A 15,779-nucleotide genomic window follows, 5' to 3' on the forward strand; every position below is an offset into this window, starting at 1 on the left:
ACGCTGCTCCCAGGGGCTTTGCTGCACTGCTCTGTACAGGAAGGAGAGTTGGAATCCCAAACCTTTCTGGGCCTGCAGCCTCCTCAGGGGTGGAACAGCAAGCCTGGGGTGGCTGGGACAGGGCTGGGAGGTGGATGCAGCTGGGTCTGCTCTTTGGTACCCACGGGGGTGCAGATCCTTCCCAGGCTCTGGAGGAAAAGGAGCTTTGAAGGCTGGTGGGAAGGAGCCTTTGAGTGAAATCTTAATCCCCTCCAGAGCTTTCCCTAATCCCTGGTAATATGCTGTTCAAAGGCCCACTTCCAAAGGAACCACTGCACTTTCTCACTCCCATATCCATCCTTCCCCAAGGAACTGCCCAAAGGTGTTCTCACTGACTGTTTCCTCTCATTTTCCTCTGGTAAATAGAATTAATTATTTTATTTTAAAGCATAATAAATGAAGCAATTTCTGCAGCAGGTAGTGGTAAATCTGGCTGGTTGATTGGGAGAGATTTCTGCTGTCAAGGATATATTTGTACTTCACTCCTCCCCCTTTCTGCAGCCTTTCTCCCCAATGTCCCAGTGCAACACTTCAACTTTGAAATCAAACCTCAAAAATGTTGGTGTGTGTGTGTATATGTCTGTCTGTCTGTCTGTGTGTGTACAGGTCAGCTCTGTGTGTGTGTGTACAGGGCAGCTTTGTGCGTCTGTCTGTCTGTCTGTGTGTGTACAGGTCAGCTCTGTGTTTATGTGTACAGGGCAGCTTTGTGCGTCTGTCTGTCTGTCTGTGTACAGGTCAGCTCTGTGTGTGTGTGTGTCTGTCTGTGTACAGGTCAGCTCTGTGTGTGTGTGTACAGGGCAGCTTTGTGCGTCTGTCTGTCTGTCTGTGTACAGGTCAGCTCTGTGTGTGTGTGCCTGTGTGCCCGCGTTCCTGTGTGTGACACGGCTGCAGCTGTGGGTAGGGCTCTGTGTGCACACGTGTGTGCACGGTTTTGTTCGTGTGAGCACACCCGTGTCTGTGTCCCTGTGTCTGTGTGTCCCCATGCCCGTGTATCCCACACCTCCATGTTCACGTCTCATGTTGCCATGTCCCCTAAATCCCCGTGTCCGTGCAACCCCGTCCCCATGTCCCTATCCTTGTTCCCATGTGCATGCACCCCCCTGTCCCCATGTCCCTTTCCCTGATCCCATGTCCGTGTATCCCCCCATCCCATTGTCCCTATCCCTGTCCCCATGTCCTCATCCCTGTCCTTCTCCCTGTCCCCATATCCCTGTCCCTCTGTCCCCATATCCCCACATCCCTGTCCCCATGTCCCTATCACTGTCCCTGTCCCCCATGTCCCCACGTCCCCCTGTCCCTGTCCCCACGTCCCTGTGCCCGTGCTCCGCCCCACCCTCGGCGCATTCTCTGCCCCGCCCCTCGCGCATGCGCGCAGCCCTTTCCGGGCGGTGCGGCCGTGACTCCGCCCCGGCCTCGTGCGGCGGTGCCGGGACCCACCGGGACCCTCCCCGGGACCCACACCGGGACCCACCGGGATCCCGCGGACCCTCCGGGCCATGAGCGCCGCGGAGCCGCCGGGCCGCGGGATGCTGTTCGCCGAGACCCAGCTGAGGCGGCACGGCTGGCGCCGAGGTGGGGCCGGGCGGGGGTCCCCGCACCGCGGTCCCGGCCTGTCCCGCCCTGCCCCAGCCCCCCTGAGCGCCCCCGGCTCCCCCAGACTCCGATCCCCCCCAAAGCCCATCTCCCCCAGCTCCCTCCAGGCCCCAGCCAACCCCGAGCCCCGGGACCCTGCAGCCCCCGGCAGCCCCCGGTGCCCATCCCAGACCCCAATGCTCCCCAAGTCCCGGGACCCTGCAGCCCCCCGATCCCCACCCCAGACCCCAGTCCCGTCCCCAGAGCCCCCGGACCCTGCAGACCCCGGCAGACCCCGGTCCCCATCCCAGATCCCACGCCCGTCCCCAGAGCCCCCGGACCCTGCAGCCCCCCGGTTCCCACCCCAGGACCCGGGACGCTGCAGACCCCGGCAGACCCCGGTGCCGTCCCCAGAGCCCCCGGACCCTGCAGTCCCCCGGTCCCCACCCCAGACCCCAATGGTCCCAGAGCCCGGGACCCTGCAGCCCCCGGCAGCCCCCGGTTCCCACCCCAGACCCCAATGGTCCCCCAAGCCCCGGGACCCTGCAGCCCCTCCCGGTCTCCACCCCTGACCCCAGTGGTCCCAGAGCCCGCCCCCCGCCTCCTCCGTCCTGTAGGACCCGGTCTGGACCTCTCCCCAGCCCCCGGTGTCTCCGGTGTCCCGGGCCATGCAGGGGTGACGCTGCCTTGTGTGCAGGGCAGGGGCTGGGCAGGCGGGAGGACGGCATCGCCGAGGCCATCCGGGTGAAGGTGAAATGCGACACGGCCGGGGTGAGTCCCGATCCCCGCCCGGGCCCGGCCCGGTGCCGCTGCCCGGTGCAGCCATCCCAGCAGCTCTCTGCACCCCGCAGGTGGGACACGACGCGGCGGAGCCCTTCACCTTCCACTGGTGGGACCACGTCTTCAACAAGGCGGCTGCCAACATCGCTGTGGAGGCCGGGCAGGTTGGAGGGCTGGGGGACAGGGACGGCGTTGAAGGCAGGGGAGGGTGTTTGGGTTCTTCCTTGGGTGACTCCTGTAGTGCCACCGTATCCCCCCAGGCCCTGTCAGGAAGCAGCACCTTGCACAGGGGATGTGGTGGTGGAAAAGTGTCAGAACTCAGGACATTCCTCTGGGTGTCCAGAGTTGCTGGGACCCCTGCCAGGGGGCTCAGAGACCCTGGCACACAGCCCAGAACACCTGTGGGTTTGATGATGACCCGTGGAGCAAATTACCAGCTTTGTATGAAGACCTGAAAGCCACAGAAGTTTAAGTAGTGTAATAATAAAATTATCACTAGGCGAAAAAGTAGATTTTTGGGTTTTTAGAATAGGGGTTCAGGGGACAAGATGGAGGGACTTGGGTGTGTCCAGCCTTTCTTCTTCTTCTTCTCTGCTTCCATCTTCTGCTGTGATGGTGGCACTTTTGGATTGGTTTAGAGTGGAAACTCACTGTTTAACACAGGTGATAGGTATTGGAAAGTAATTGTAAATATTGTACACATAGTTTTTAGTATAAAGACATAACACTACCCTGGGGGCAGGCAGAGTGCCTGGAACTGTCCTGCTGGATGGACCTCGGCAGGGCAGGAGAAAAATTTTTATAGATAAGATACAATAAACAACTCTGAGACCGAGAACTGAAGAACTCCAACTCATTCTTTGAACGTGTGGGCGGAAACAGAGACTTTTCACCTGTCTTGGGGCTGCAATAAACTGCAACCTTCCGAGAGAAAGGTGCTGCTTGGAGGGATCATTTCCAACCAAGCCTTTGCCTTTTCTCTCCCAGGATGGCATCTCTGTGAAGGCACTTTCTGAGCAGGGAGGCAGCATCAGCAATAAGAAGCCACGCAAGGCTGGCAGCAGCGGGAGCCTGCTGTACGGCCGCTTTGTGAAGGTGACTGGCCCCAGGAGCCTGGGGGCTGCCTGGCCCCCAGAGCCCCGTTTTCCTTGTCCCCCTTTCTCACAGTCCCCGTGTCTCTGTGCTGCAGTCAGCCACGCTCACAGCCTGTGGGGAGGAGTCTGTGACAGCCAGCTCTGAGAGCAGTCAGGAGGAGGAGGAGGAGGAGAAGCTGGACCTCTCTTCGGTCAGGAGGTGAGGCTGGGCCCCATCCCTTGATGGGAAGGGATGAGGGCTGAAAGGTGGAGCCGTGTTCCCCCCATGGATGCTGGGGTGACAGGTCCTGTCTGTGTCCCCAGGCTGACGGACGAGGAGCTGGTGCAGGCGTGCGGGGGCCGCACAGCACACAAGTGAGTGCCTGGGGGGGTCAGGGCTGCCCCCTCCTCGCAGGCTGGGCTGGGGAACACCTTCCCTGCTGGCTGGGGAACCAGTGCCAGTCCTCGCTGCCTGTGGTCATTGCAGGGGTGCCCGGCACGGCCTGACCATGAGTGCCAAGCTGGCGCGGCTGGAGGAGCAGGAACGAGCCTTCCTGGCCACGTACCGGCAACGGGAGCAGCAGCAGGAGCCCCCAGAGAGCAGCCAGGGCAAAAAGAAGAAAAGGAAACGGTCCAGGGATGGAGCTGAGGTGCCACAGAGCCAGGAAGCAAACACAGAACAGGAGGAGGTGTTGGAAGAAGAAAAGGTTGTGAAGAAGAAGAAGAAAAAGAAGCAGGGGCCAAGCAGAGAAGAGGAGGTGACAGGAGAGGAGGAGGTCATGAGGAAGAAGAAGAAGAAGGTGATCATGGAGCCATGTGGAGAAGAGGTATCAGGAGAGGAGGGGAAGGTCATGAAAAGGAGGAAGAAGCCAGAGCTAAGCACAGAAGAGGAGGTGGTGGAAGAGGATGGGAAGGCTGCAAAGAGGAGAAAGAAGAAAAAGAAGAAGAAGCAGGAAGAGGAGGACGAAGAAGAGCCAGCTGAAACAGATGTACCTCTACAAGATACAGATGAGCCAAACTTGGGACACAGCCCTACAAAGAAGAGGAAGAAGAAGAAGAGGAAGAGGGAGGCAGAGTGAGCAAGTGACATGGCTGCCATGCTGTGCAGCTGCCAGTCCCACCTGGCTGTAAGGGTCCTGATCCTGGTGGGTGCCATGGGCTGCTCTGAGCTCGTTCCACATGGAGCCCAGCACTGTGGCCCAGCTGCCCGGGGATGCTGAGCTAGGACAAGTTGGTCTGGAGCTGTATCAAGCTTTACTTCACCACCTGAACTTTCAGGAGTGACCCTGGTTCCCCCCAGGCCCTGGGGCAGGGACCCATTTACCACGGGCCTGTCACAGAAGGACACAAGGACACACCCTGCAGAGTACTAAAGTATTTTTTCAAGGGCATGAATAAATCTTTATTGTGATCAGGTTATCCCAAAGTGTGAGTGGTGCCGTGAGTGGCAGAACCCCAGATCACCTTACACCTTTAGCACTTGCATTAGGCAGCAGCCCCAAAGAGAGCAGCCCCTCACCACTCCCACCTCCTGGGCCTTTCCATCTTGCAGGCTCACACCAGAGCCCAGTGAGGCGCTGAGCACCCTCCTGGCAGAGCCTTGGGCAGAATTTGGCCCAGGTGTGCAGTGCTGAAGCCAAGCCTGGCCCCCCAGCCCCTCTGGCCCCAGCTCTAGGTGAGCTGCAGGACGCAGTCTGTGCCAGGGTACTCTGGCAGGTTCAGGCTGTATTTCTCCTGGAGCGCAGGGGGCACAAACCTGCCCCCAAGGAAGTGGTAGCGGCCCGTGAAATGCATCGCTGCCTTCTTGGGCGCCGTCAGGGAGATGAGCATGTCGGGCTGGAGGCCGTCTGCCTTCCCCTTCTCCACATCCCAGCCTGCAACGAGCGAGCCATGGCCAGGCTGGAGCTGGGAGCACCCTGGACGGGCACCTTCCTGCTGTAGGTGCAGCCACAACTCACCTGAGGGGATGTCAATGCTGGCGATGGGCACCGTGACACGCTCCAGAGTGCTGAGGATGCTGCCAAAGGGCTCCCGCACCGCTCCCGTGAAGCTGAAGCCGAAAATGGCATCCACCACCAGGCCGTAGAGCTCGTCAATAAACTCAGCCTGCAGTGGACATGGTGGCAGGTGAAGGGCAGTCCTGGCCACAGCTCCAGGAACAGGTGCTGCCAAGCTGAGGGCTGCTCCTCACCTCAGCTGGGAACTCGGGGAGAAAGGGAATATCCATCTTCTTGCACTGGGTGGTCAAACCTTCAAAGAGGGGCTTGCTGGAGCGCTTGGGGTAATACACAGTTGGCTGGTAGCCCTGCAAGAGCAGAAGGAACCTGAACTAATCCCACTCTGGCACCAGCAGCAGCCAGAGGAGCGGGATCCTGGAGCCCACAGGACCAGCACCCTCATAGGGACCCTGTGCTGCCTGTGCAAGACTCACAAACATCTTCAGGTGCCGGGCACAGACCAGCCCATCACCGCCGTTGTTCCCTGGCCCGCAGACCACCAGCACAGCGGGCTGGCTCGTGGTGAAGGAGCTGGGTGGGTAGGCCTGATGGGGGGCAAGAGGCACAGGGTTATGATGGGGAAGTGGACCCACACCATGGGACCAGCATTTGCAAGACCCTCAACTTTGGACTGGCATGCCCATGGGGCTGGGATGATTCCCAGGACCACCATCTGCCTCCCTGGTGCCCACCTTGGTGGTGGCACAGCTTGGTACATAATGCTAGAACCCCCAGGACCCTCCCTTGGCTCTGAGGGCCCCCAGCTTGTCGATGTAGTGCTGGAACTCTCCCCCAGGACCTCCACCCACCTCCTGGGCACCCACCCTGGCAGTGGCACAGCTCAGCCCGCAATGTCAGCATCCCCACCTTGCTGCTGGCAGTGGCACAGCTCATCCCATAGTGCCAGGACCCCCACCTTGGCAATGGCAATGGCACAGCTCAGCCCGCAGTGCCAGGACCCCCACCTTGGCAATGGCAGTGGCACAGCTCAGCCTGCAGTGCCAGGACCCCCTTCTGCCCCCCAGGACCCCCACCTTGGCAATGGCAGTGGCACAGCTCAGCCCCGCCAGCTCCATCAGCTGATCCACGCTGAACTTGTACTCAGTGAACAGCTCCTGGTCGATAGCCTGGGCCTCCTCCTGCCTGGGGTGGGACACGGCACCGCTGGGTACCCCAAAACCCGGCCAGGCCCAGCCTAGGGGCTGTGATCCTCTCGACTTTGCATGAGCCGGGCGGGGGGGACACACAGAGCCGAGCCCCCGTGTACACCTGCACCCCATCCCCGACCCCTCCGCACCCCGGCCCGGTGCCCCCTCCGCCCCGCCCGCCCCCTCTCCCGCCTCCCTCCTTCCTCCTACCCGAGGAAGCGGAGCCCCGTCGGGCCGGCCCCCGGGCTGGGGACGTGCATGGCGCGGCGGGGAAGGCACCGGCCCCGCTCCCGGCCCCAGCCCAAACCCCAGCTCCAGCCGCGATCCCGGCACCGCCCGCCCGCCCGCGCCGCCGCCACCAGCAGCCCCAGGCCCAGCAGCGCCCGCGGGCCCGGCATGCGGCGGGCACGGCCCGGTACGGCCCCGGTACGGCACCGGAGCGGGCACGGCCCAGTACAGCCCGGTACGGCAGCCGGAGCTCCACGGAGCAGGCGCGGGGCCGCCCCGGGGCGGAGCGCCCTTCAGCGCCCGGGGAGGAGCCGCGGAGAGGCCGCGGGCCCTGCAGGCCCTGCCGGGGTTTCGCGGTTCTGCCCGGCCTCGCCGTCTCTCCGCCGTTCCTCCAGCCCCGCTGGCTCTCCACCGTTCCTCCAGCCCCTGTTGGTTCTCCCCGATCCCCCAGCCTCCGCCGTCTCTCCGCCGTTCCCCCAGGCCTCGCCGTCTCTCCGCTGTTCCCCCAGCCCCGCCGTCTCTCCGCCGTTCCTCCAGCCCCCGTTGGCTCTCCCCGATCCCCCAGCCCCTTCTTTTCCTCCCCGGGAGCCCGACATACAAAGGACGGCAGAAACGGAACGGGGTCAGAACCGTGTTGGCTGAACGGCCCACCCCGCCTCCGGTTTGGGCCTGCACAGCCCCGCGAGAAGCGGCGTTTCCCCGGTGTCCTCCCGCTCACACGAGGCTGCAGACGAGGGACAGAGTCCTGGTGCCCGTGCGGGGTCCCCGGCGGGACCAGCAGCCGGCAGTGGGGTCATTGTCATGGCTGCAAGGTCACGGAGGCGTCACAGGGAGTGAGGGTGTCCAGCAGGATGCAAAATGGAATCATCAAATCACGGAGTCACTGACTGGTTTGGGTGGGAAGGGATCTTTAAGCCCATCTCATCCCACCCCCTGCCATGGGCAGGGGCACCTTCTGCTATCCCAGGTTGCTCCAAGCCCTGTCCAACCTGGCCTTGGACACTGCCTGGGATGGGGCAGCCACAGCTTCTCTGGGCACCTGTGCCAGGGCCTCCCCACCCTCACAGCCAAGAATTCCTTCCCAAAATCCCATCTAACCCTGCCCTCTGGCAGTGGGGAGCCATCTCCCTTGTCCTGTCCCTCCAGGCCCTTGTCCAAAGTCCCTCTCCAGCTCTGTTGGAGCCCCTTTAGGCAGGAACGGGCAAGAGGTTCATACCAGGGGACTGGAAGCCACCCTTAGATCTGCTGTCCCATCCACAGGGCATGGTTCTGGTGTTGGCTTGAGGTACCAAAATTCCCAGCCCCTGTGACTTCTGGCTTGGGGTCGTGTCCATTCCACGAAACAGCCTTGCTGGGGTCTCCACTTGGGAACCCTCCCCTCCGAGGACACTCTGGAGCCCAAACCTCCCTTGCCCACTCCCCCAAGGTATCACCTACCTCTCTGGAGGCCTCTGATGGAGGTTTTGGTGGTTTTGGTGCCCTGTGGGATGCAGTGTGAGACCCTCAGGCCTGGGCTCACTGCAGAAGCGATGTTCTGGTGGTCTGTGGTACTTACACAACTGGAGGCTGGCATGGGGCGGCTTGGCCTGGGGCAGGGGGCTGGTGGTCCTCGTGCTGAGAGACAAGTGAACCTTGTGTGGGGCTTCTGGACAGCTCTCCTGTCACATCATGACTGGACCCTCCCTCAGATCCAGCTGGAATGACCCCAAACGCACTCCCAGAATTATGTATCTTTAAAAAACTCTGGATTTTTACTGTTCAACAGGACAGGTCCCTTGTGCTGCAGAGGTATTTGGTGCCAGGGGCTGTACCGAGGTGCCTCCCCCTTGCCCACCCACCTGTTAGCCTGGGGCTCACTGTGATACCCTGGAGCTGAGCTGGGACCATCGTCATCCTCCTCAGAGGTGCCCAGGAGCCCACTTGGGTTGCAAGGCTCCAGTGAGAGACCACCAGTCAGGGTCATTCTTGTGCCTCCAGGACAAACAGACAAGAACACAGTATCAGACTGTGCTAAAGACTCAGCTCCACCAGGAATTGCCTGATGGCTCAACCCCACGTTTAGTTTGCAGCCTCTCACCTGAATACCCGGGATGTGCTCCTGGTGTACACCAACACAGCTTGTCCTCAGCCTGGGCTTTGCCCCTGAAGGACACGGAGTGAAGGAAGGCTTGTCTCCTGTTTCATCTGGAAACTCATTCCAGACGAAGAAGAGAGAGGATGGCAGCTTTGCTACTCACACCTTGCTCCCCTGGAGCTGTGTCCTACTGGCACGGGGCAGTGTGGAGCAAAACCGCAGCTGGCTGGGCTCCTGATGGGATTAACACGTGTTAATCTGCCCAGCAAACCCTACTGGGGTCCCAGTTCCCAGCCCTGCAGAGTGTGCCATGCCCTGGGTGATGCTCACCAGGCCTGGGCTGGGTGTCCAGCCCTGCTGGTAGGAGAGGTGGCTGAGGTGGAGCCGGTGCTGGATGGCATCTGTGAGCTTGTGCACCACCCGTTTGTGGGCAGCTCTGGGGCTGTCCTGTGGTGGAGAGAACCCCTATGTGTGAAGGGCTAAGTGGGTGCGCCCCTGGGCTCAGGCCAGTGCCCCATCATGCCTCACCTGACAGTGGGAAAGCAAAATCAGGGCCTCCTGATAGTGCCCGATGGCTTTCTGGGGGTCTCCCAGGTGCAAGCACGCTGCCCCCAGCCCCTCGCACGCTTGCCACTGCCCCTGCAAGTCCCCTGGGAGGCAAAGGGCTGCGTTAATCCCTGCCCTGCTCAGCCGAGATCCCCGGCAGGCGGCATTACCCAACCTGAGCCCGCCTGGCTGCGGGATGTGCCTCCCCTCACCCGAGTCCCTGAAGGCTTGCAGGGCGTGCAGGTAGCTCTCGGCGGCATCCCCGTGCTTCCCGAGCTGGCTGCAGGCGAACGCCAGGTTCCCAAAGCTCTGGCCCTGAGCCCTGCGGTTCCCCAGAGCACCTGGAATTGGGAACTCCATGCCGAGCTGGCCCATGCGGCCCAGCCAAGGGCAGGGACAGCGGTTCGGGGTACCGGTGTGGGGTACTGGTGTGAGGTGCCAGTGTGAGGTACCGGTGTGGGGTACTGGTGTGTGGTACTGGTGTGGGGTACCACTGTGAGGTATTGGTGTGGGGTACTGGTGTGCGGTACTGGTGTGAGGTATTGGTGTGGGGTACTGGTGTGCGGTACTGGTGTGAGGTACCGGTGTGGGGTACTGGTGTGGGGTACTGGTGTGGGGTACCGGTGTGAGGTATTGGTGTGGGGTATTGGTGTGCGGTACTGGAGTGAGGTACCGGTGTGGGGTACTGGTGTGAGGTACCGGTGTGAGGTACTGGTGTGAGGTACTGGTGTGGGGTACCAGTGTGAGGTGCCAGTGTGAGGTACCAGTGTGAGGTACTGGTGTGGGGTACCAGTGTGAGGTACCGGTGTGGGGTACCGGTGTGAGGTACCGGTGTGGGGTACTGATGTGAGGTACCAGTGTGCGGTACCGGTGTGTGTGAGGTACCGGTGTGCAGTACCGGTGTGTGTGCAGTACCGGTGTTCAGTACCGGTGTGTGTGAGGTACCGGTGTGCAGTACCGGTGTGCAGTACCGGTGTGTGTGCAGTACCGGTGTGTGTGCAGTACCGGTGTTCAGTACCGGTGTGTGTGCAGTACCGGTGTTCAGTACCGGTGTGTGTGAGGTACCGGTGTGCAGTACCGGTGTGTGTGAGGTACCGGTGTGGGGCACCGGTGTGTGTGAGGTACCGGTGTGCAGTACTGGTGTGTGTGCAGTACCGGTGTGTGTGCAGTACCAGTGTGTGTGAGGTACCGGTGTGCAGTACCGGTGTGCAGTACCGGTGTGTGTGCAGTACCGGTGTGCAGTACCGGTGTGTGTGCGGTACCGTGCAGCGCGGCCGCTCGCCGGTGCCAGCCCAGCGCGGCGCCGAAGCTGCTCAGGGCGTTGAGGGCAGCGCCCAGGTTCTGCAGCAGCGCCGCCTCCCGCTGCCGGTCCCGCTCCCCACCGCACAGCCCCAGCGCCCGCTCGAAGCTCTCGGCAGCCAGGGAGAAGATGTGCAGCTGCGAGTAGCCGAGGCCGATGTCGTTGTAGAGTTTCCCTGAGGGCAGAGAGGAAAAGCAGGCGTGGGAGCTGCCGCGCAGGGCCCTGAGAGGGGAGGGCGCGGCGTTACCTCGCAGGGCGGGGTCGGGGATGGATTCACAGAGCGAGCGGCACCGGGCGAGGACCCCGGCGATCTCCGCGGCCCGGAACCGCCGGCTCTGCAGCATGGAGCCGCTCGCCCTGCTCAGAGCCACGGCCGCAGCCCCGGGGCTCTCCGCCGCCGCGTAGGCCTGCGCCGCGTCCAGGAAGCACCGCGCGGCCCGCGCCGGCTCCCGCATGCCCAGGTAGCAGCAGCCCATCTGCACGCAGGTCCCCGCTCGGCTGCCAGCCTGAGCAGCGCCAGCGTGCCCGGAAACTTTCTCAAAACACTCCAGAGCCTTTGGAAAATCCTGGAGCCCTTCGTGAGCCGCCCCGACGCTGAAATAAAGGCTCCCCGAGTGGTCCCCGCTCTCCGCCTCTGAGGGCTGGGACTGGAGGAGGAACTCAAAGCCCTTTCTGGGCTTCCCAGTCTCCACGTAGGCAGCCCCCAGGTTGAAGGCACAAGCCCTGCGGAGCTGGGGGCTCACTGTGTCCCTGGAGAGGAGCAGGGCCTTCCTGAAGCACCCCACTGCCTCCCGCCCGGCGCCCAGGGCCAGTGCCCGGTGTCCGGCCCGTGTGAGGCCCTCGATCGCACCCACCCGCCCTGCTGCCTCATCCCCTCCCTCCTGAGCAGCTGCCCTGGCCTCAGCCTTCTTCTTCTTCTGGCTCTTCTTGCAGCTGGTGGGGGCTGCGGGGGTGGTGGGGATGGTGGGGGCAGAGGGGGCAGTGGGGGAAGTGGGGTGTGTGGGGACAGAGGGGGCAGAGGGGACAGAGGGGACTGTGGGGTGTATGGGGGCTGAGGGGGCAGAGGGGACAGAAGGAGCAGTGGGGTGTGTGGGGACAGAGGGGGCAGAGGGGACAGAGGGGACTGTGGGGTGTATGGGGGTGGTGAGCTGCACTCCCAGCTCAGCAGCCTCTTCTGAATCCATGGGCAGGAGCAGCAGCCTGCCTGCAAGACAGAGAGGTGCTTAGGCAGCCAAGCCAGCATAGTCCAGCACTTCAAATGAGCAGCATTATTTTACATTATTTATGAAAATTAGGGATGGCTTGTAGGCTGTTTGCTATTAAGTTTCAGGAAGGAAAAAGGCCTTTCCATGGAGGACCCCATGGTGGCCATGAGAGAGGAAAGAGGTCACTGGGGGAGGAGGAGGGACACCACAGCATGGAGTGGGATGTTGCTGGGGTGCCTTTTTGGGAGGCAGAATAACGGGTTGCACACACTTACTGTTTTCTCTTCAGGTGCAAAGGGTGCTGAGAGCAGAGAGCAGAGAGACAAGGCATCCCTGCTGCTGCAGCTGCATTGCTGCCACAAGCCAGGGCTCTCTGCTGCAGGGATGGAGGATGTCTGAAGCACCTCCGAGCTTGGGCTGCCTGGAAAAGTGCCTGGAGCAGGTCACAGCTCTGAGACAGGAGCGTGGCAGGCGGTGGCACAGGCTGGGACAAAGCCAGGCCTGTTCCTGGGAAAGCACATCCCACAATGGCACCGCTGGCTCCAGTTTCAGCCCTGTCACCAGGGTGGTGTGCAGTGCCATGGCAACTCGGTGCAGCAGTGCCAGTGTGAGCCCTGTGAGGGATGGACGGATGGGAAAACTGTGTGGTGGATGTGGTGGTGTTTGGAGGGGTCCCAAGACCAGGGAAGAGACGAGAGTCTGACTCCATGTTCCAGAAGGCTTGATTTATTATTTTATTATATATATATATATATATATATATATATATATATATATATATATATATATATATATAATATTAAAACTATACTAAAAGAATAGAAGAAAGGATTTCATCAGAAGGCTAGCTAAGAACAGAAAAAGAATGATAACAAAGGCTTGTGACTGACTGAGACAGTCTGGATAGCTGGACTGTGATTGGCCACTAATTAGAAACGACTCAGACACGCTGCTCTTTTCAAGGTAAAAAGGGATTTTTTTATTTCTGACTCCAACATTTATAGATTCACAAAAGTGACAGCGGATCGGAGGGTGACAGTGCCACCTCTCCAATGACACTGGACAATGCAACAATCCGTCAGATTTCTCCTCCTCCAGAAAAGAATGCAAAACAATAAGCTATTTACAGAAAGTGTGTGAGAAAGTTCGTTACAAGAATGTAAACATCAGAAGGCTTTGAAAATGTTAAAAAATCAGGGTGACGCCAGTGTCCCCGTGCCCCACTGTCACAGTGCCGCCGTTCCCCAGTGTCCTGCGGTCCCCGTGTCCCACTTTCCCCGGGGTTCGGGGTCCCAGTGCCGCTGTTCCCCGGTGTCCTGCCTTCCCAGGGTCCCGCTTTCTCGGGGTTCAGGGTCCAGGGGCCCCTGTGCCCCGCTCTCCCGGTATCTCGGGGTCCCAGTGCCGCCGTTCCCCGGTGTCCTGGTACCCCATTTTCCCGGGGTTTGGGGTCCCGGGGTCCCCGTGTCCCGCTTTCCCGGTGTCTCGCTTTCCCAAGGTCTCGCTGTCCCGGGGTTCGGGGTCCCGGTGTCCCGCTGCCCCGGATTTAGGGGTTGGTCTTGTGGCTGTCAGTCCTGAGCCTCTGCTGGGAGCTCTGGGAAGGGTTTGGGTTCCCCCTCAGGAATTCCCACATTTCCCCCCTTAGGAATTCCCTCATTTCCCCCTCAGGAATTCCCACATTTTGCCCCTCAGGAATCCTGCATTTCCCCCCTCAGGAATTCCATGTTTTCCTCTCAGGAATTCCTTGTTTTTCCCCTCAGGTCTGTCATATTCCAGCCTCCCCCTCCTTGTTGCCCGGTTTGTGTGCACGGATGTGGCTGTGCGGACGAATCGTGACACAAAGTAGTCCCACCCGGTGCTAGGGATACGGAAGGCGAAAACGCGGAGGGATATCACGTGTCGGTTGTGCAGTGTCACGGGCTGCGGAGGGATCTCTCGGCGATGCGGCCGAGAGAGGTCCGGGAGAGCGAGAGACGCGGAAGGATACATGCACGGCGCTGCAGTTTTCGCCTGCTGTGGTGCCGTGTACGGACCCGGTGGCGGCGGAAGCACCGTGCCAGTGCACAGGGATGCCGGCTGTGGCCGGACAGCGGCACGCAGCGGCTCGGAACCGGGACCGCGCTGTACCAAAGCGGCGGCGGGGGGTGGCGGCGGAGCCGTGGAAATAGAACTGCGCATGCGTGCGGCTGATCCCGGAAGCGGCGCTGTGGTTGGATGAGTCGGCGCGGAGTGATATCGCTGGTGCGGGGGTTGTAGCAACTGCGCATGTGTGGATTACGTCACTAGGGCAGCGGGGGGACAGCCCTGATGGCGGCTGGCGGGCCGGGGCGTGGGGGAGGCGGCGGCGCTGTGGAAACGGGAGCCGGGGCTGCGGCTGTGGCCGTGGAAAGGAATGCCGGGACATCCGTGGTTGCAGGAGGCGGCGGAGCCGCGCCATCCAGCAGCTCTGAAGCGGGGGGCTGCGCTGGGGAAGGCGCGGCTCGGCCTGCCATGGAGCGGCGGCGGCAGGAGCGAGAAAGCGACCACGGGCGGCGGTGGGGCGGCCTCATCAGCGGGAGATGATCCCGTTGATCCCGGGGTGGCGGGAGGTGCTGCGGGGAGGCCACGCACGGCTGGAGCACGGCGTGCAGCCGCTGGGGGCTGGGGTGGCTGCTGGCCCGGCGGGCAGGGGCGGCGCGGACGGGAGGCAGCGCTGGAGCGGCGGCAGGCACGGCAGAGGCTGCAGCCACCGGTGCGGACGCCGCGGCGCTGGCACGGGCGGGCTGGGCGGGCTGGGGCGCTCCGGTCCCAGCGCAAGCGGTGCCGTGCGGGGCCAGGGGATTGCGCCGGAACGCCGGCAGGGACGGGGTCAGCCGGGGGCGTTTGCACTGCCACGGGGCCCGTGGGCGGCTCGGGGTGTGCGGCGTGCACTGGAACGCGAGGGTGGGGGGGGGCAGAACTTCCCGCGGCAACGTCCGCAGGGGGCGCTGAAGACGCAGCGCGGCCGCGCCAGGAGCGCTCAGCACCGCAGATCCGGGAGCCGCAGGGAACTGCAGAGACGCAGCAGCAGCGACGGGACTTGGGCCAGCACCGGCCCCGCTGTGTCGGCAAAGGGGGCGAGGGGGACGTGGGGGGGGCGGGAGCGGCCGCACTCGCGGGTAACGGGGGGGGGGGGGGGGGAGCAGCGGCGGCGGCAGGAGGGGGCGGGGCCGGGTGACGCCGGTGGGCGGGATTGGGGGGCGGGGCCCGCGGTAGCCGGGACAGCCGGGACCGACGGGATGGCAAAGGCGGGGATGGTGGGAGCGGTGGGAGGGGCCAGGGGTTGGCCGGGGCAGGGGGGACGGGTGTCGGGACCGCGAGGGCGGGGGGCGGGGCGGCAGGGGTGAGCAGGACCGCGGGTACCGGAGCGGCGGGGTCTGACAGGGAAATGGGGGGCGTGTCCGGCTGGAGACTCGCGGCGGCGAGGGGCGGAGTCGCAGGAGGAGCGGAGCTCAGCGTGGCAGCTGCGGGGGGCATCCCCCGTGTGGCAAACAGAGCTCAAGCAGCGCCCTGCAAGCTGGGACCAGCTCCCCGGCAGCCAAATCCCGGCGGGAGATACTATTAAAGTGCTTTATACAAACTGTGTCCAAAAGTCTCTGGTAAACACAGCTGAACGGTCAGCATTGGAAAAATTCATTAAAGTTCATTCTAAGAGGATTTTTGGCTCCTGTTTTGGTAACTGACTTGGCATGGAACTTTAGAAAGGCTTTAGTTGCTTATAGAGGTCTCTGTCGTGGGCAGAGTGAGTTTGTCCTGTTATTAGACTGGTGTGTCACCAGCCTCGATGCTGCAGAAGCGGCGT

The 15,779-nt window shown here is 62.2% G+C and overlaps 3 protein-coding genes across 4 annotated transcripts; 1 reads left to right on the forward strand and 2 right to left on the reverse strand.

The window, feature by feature from the left end:
• The first annotated feature begins 1,473 nt into the window (after positions 1–1,473).
• On the forward strand, positions 1,474–4,883 carry LOC118696137 (G patch domain-containing protein 4). Of its 2 annotated transcripts, XM_036398108.1 has the most exons (7): positions 1,474–1,611; positions 2,309–2,382; positions 2,463–2,555; positions 3,379–3,486; positions 3,581–3,684; positions 3,789–3,839; positions 3,952–4,883. In XM_036398108.1, the coding sequence occupies exons 1-7, from the start codon at positions 1,536–1,538 to the stop codon at positions 4,541–4,543; spliced, it is 1,098 nt and encodes a 365-aa protein (XP_036254001.1). In that variant the 5' UTR covers positions 1,474–1,535; the 3' UTR covers positions 4,544–4,883. The 2 variants fall into 2 exon arrangements, with proteins under 2 accessions (XP_036254001.1, XP_036254002.1); XM_036398109.1 differs by lacking the exon at positions 3,379–3,486.
• Positions 4,840–7,081, reverse strand: NAXE (NAD(P)HX epimerase). The gene is made up of 6 exons (XM_036398110.2): positions 6,820–7,081; positions 6,496–6,604; positions 5,896–6,006; positions 5,656–5,769; positions 5,423–5,570; positions 4,840–5,338 (listed from the first exon to the last, which is right to left on the reverse strand). The coding sequence occupies exons 1-6, from the start codon at positions 7,005–7,007 to the stop codon at positions 5,136–5,138; spliced, it is 873 nt and encodes a 290-aa protein (XP_036254003.1). The 5' UTR covers positions 7,008–7,081; the 3' UTR covers positions 4,840–5,135.
• Positions 7,082–7,472: 391 nt separating this feature from the next.
• TTC24 (tetratricopeptide repeat domain 24) lies at positions 7,473–11,776 on the reverse strand (the record flags this gene model as incomplete). The annotated part of the gene is made up of 11 exons (XM_054517589.1): positions 7,473–7,642; positions 8,275–8,317; positions 8,393–8,451; positions 8,676–8,808; positions 8,915–8,979; positions 9,075–9,145; positions 9,242–9,358; positions 9,440–9,561; positions 9,670–9,798; positions 10,720–10,932; positions 11,005–11,776. Coding segments are annotated over 11 exons (1,815 nt in total), but the record flags the coding sequence as incomplete, so codon positions are not given.
• Positions 11,777–15,779: the final 4,003 nt, after the last annotated feature.

The sequence above is a fragment of the Molothrus ater genome, chromosome 29 (genome assembly GCF_012460135.2).
Source record: "Molothrus ater isolate BHLD 08-10-18 breed brown headed cowbird chromosome 29, BPBGC_Mater_1.1, whole genome shotgun sequence".
Taxonomy (NCBI): Eukaryota; Metazoa; Chordata; class Aves; order Passeriformes; family Icteridae; genus Molothrus; species Molothrus ater.